Consider the following 2019-nt stretch of genomic DNA (forward strand, 5'->3'; position numbering starts at 1 on the left):
GTCCCCAGCCAAATGAAGAAAGTATAACCCAGACCCGAATCAAGTATAAGCCCAGCCAGCCCAAGACCCAACCTGATCAAGACCGACCCAAACCTGGCCCAGACTGGGCTCAGAGTGATCAGAACGCAACGCGACCTCAGACTGACCGACTCAAATATGATCAAGACCGGCCCTAGCTCAGAAGCTGGCCCAAACTAAGGAGGTGAAGAAGCGACCAAGAAAGAAGCGGACCTAAAGGAACAACCCCACCCAGTTGCCCTTGTTGTTTGCCTCAGTGGGACAATCGGGCACCGCACACAGGTTGCGGCGCGCATGGGTCAGGTCGCGGCGGAAGCGCACTGCAGAACTCTTGGAGCCCACCCTACGGTTCTCGTAGCATTCCTTGCAGTAGACCTGGGATTGTTAGTCAGTAGCTGATTCAAGTGTTTGAGGAGAGAGACAATGATAACCAAAAGGATTGAGGGTGGGTGGTGGAGAATAGGCGATTGAGATAATGCCAATTGGCAAAGCCAAGCAAGACAAGAGAAAACCTACATGTCCACAATCCTTCAGCGCCCAAAAATGGTGCACCTCCTGGTCCTTCCTAGTCTTGACCTTCTTGACCGGACGTCGTCCATCAGCGCCCGCGTCCGGATCATACTTGAGCTCGCGCTCACAGCTCGGGCAAATGATCACCTCGTCGTTGCCACCGCCCGTGTTGCGCGTGAATCCTTCGCGGGCCGGCGGAGGCGGTTCGTAGTTGGGCTTGCGCCCGAGTTGGGCCGCGGCCACGGCGGCCGCTTCGGCAGCAGCAGCAGCGACGGCGGCTGCGGCGCCGCCTGCTCCGCCGAAGCGGTAGTCGAGGTGCGGGAGGTTGCCGGCGATCGGGTTGTCCATGTTGTTGTTGCCGTTGTTGTTCTGGTGCGCGCCCAGGTACTGGACTTCGACGTCCGGAATGGCGCGGCCGAAACCGAGGCGCTGGAAAATGTCGATGTTGCGAATGAGCCCGGCGAACCTGGCGCCGAAGTTCTCTGCAGCGGCGGCGTCGATATCGCGGTCACGACCAGCTGCAGCAGCGGCGGCGGCTGCCTGTTGGCGATTGCGGAATGAATGTTGGTTGTGGTTGTTGTTCTGGTGGCCGTGGAGCTGGTGATGGCGGAGATGGTGGCGATGGTGGGGAGGAATTTCCGGGTGGTTGCGACGAGGAAGTTGCTGGGGCAGTGGGGCCGGGGCAGCAGGCGAGTCGTCCAGAGTAAGGTCAATAACGTTTGTTTGGTCACCGAGGAGGCTGCCGTCGCTGCGCGAAAAAGAAGGTGTGCGCCGGTTCAAAGCCGTTTGGCGACGCGGGTTCCTTCCTGCCACTGGCGGCTGTGATGGGTTGGCCCCACGCGTGCGCGGAGGGGGCATTGCCCGAGGCACCTCTGGCGAATCTGGCTCTTCGGTCAAATCAATGAACACGGGGGGTTCGCGCTGGCTGTTGCGCTGCTGTCGGCTTGGGCCTGGCGCTCGCGACATTTCCACCTCTACCAGCTCGTCCAAGACCACCTGATCATGCTGGCGCTGGCGGCCGGCGCGGTGATTCTGGCCTTCCCTCGGCATGTTATCGACCGACGCGTTTCGCTGGGCAAAGTCGCGGTGGTGCGAGTGCAGTTCTGACATGATGCCGAGAGCGCGCTCGTGGTTCCGCCTGACGTTGGAAAGCAACTCCTCAAGTGGCCGGACTGCGTTGCGGCGGCGCTCGCGGGCAACAAAGAGAGGTTCGTCGTCGTCTATTTCGTCGAGCGCATCAAATCCATAGGGGCTGTGCATTTCATTGTCCTCGCTCTCGACCTCGACCTCGTCCTCCTCTTCGTCTTCTTCGTCCTCGTCTTCGATCTCGTCGCTTTCCCGGTCCTCGTCGGAACCGGCACCGGTATCGTAACCGTCGTCGTCAATCGATTGAATGCTGTCGTCCATATCACTGTTGATCTCAATTTCTGACAGTCCGTCCCCTTCGCCTTCCCCGTTTGTTTGGCTGCTCCCCACGTGACTACCGCCCTC

At 59.9% G+C, this 2019-nt stretch overlaps 1 protein-coding gene across 1 annotated transcript; it reads right to left on the reverse strand.

Annotated features, from left to right (window-relative positions):
* Positions 1–231: 231 nt before the first annotated feature.
* C8A04DRAFT_15645 (uncharacterized protein) lies at positions 232–1788 on the reverse strand (the record flags this gene model as incomplete). The annotated part of the gene is made up of 3 exons (XM_062778566.1): positions 232–393; positions 535–744; positions 802–1788. The coding sequence occupies 3 exons, from the start codon at positions 1786–1788 to the stop codon at positions 232–234; spliced, it is 1359 nt and encodes a 452-aa protein (XP_062633027.1).
* Positions 1789–2019: the final 231 nt, after the last annotated feature.

This window comes from Dichotomopilus funicola (assembly GCF_033296635.1).
Source record: "Dichotomopilus funicola strain CBS 141.50 unplaced genomic scaffold C8A04scaffold_101, whole genome shotgun sequence".
NCBI lineage: Eukaryota > Fungi > Ascomycota > Sordariomycetes > Sordariales > Chaetomiaceae > Dichotomopilus > Dichotomopilus funicola.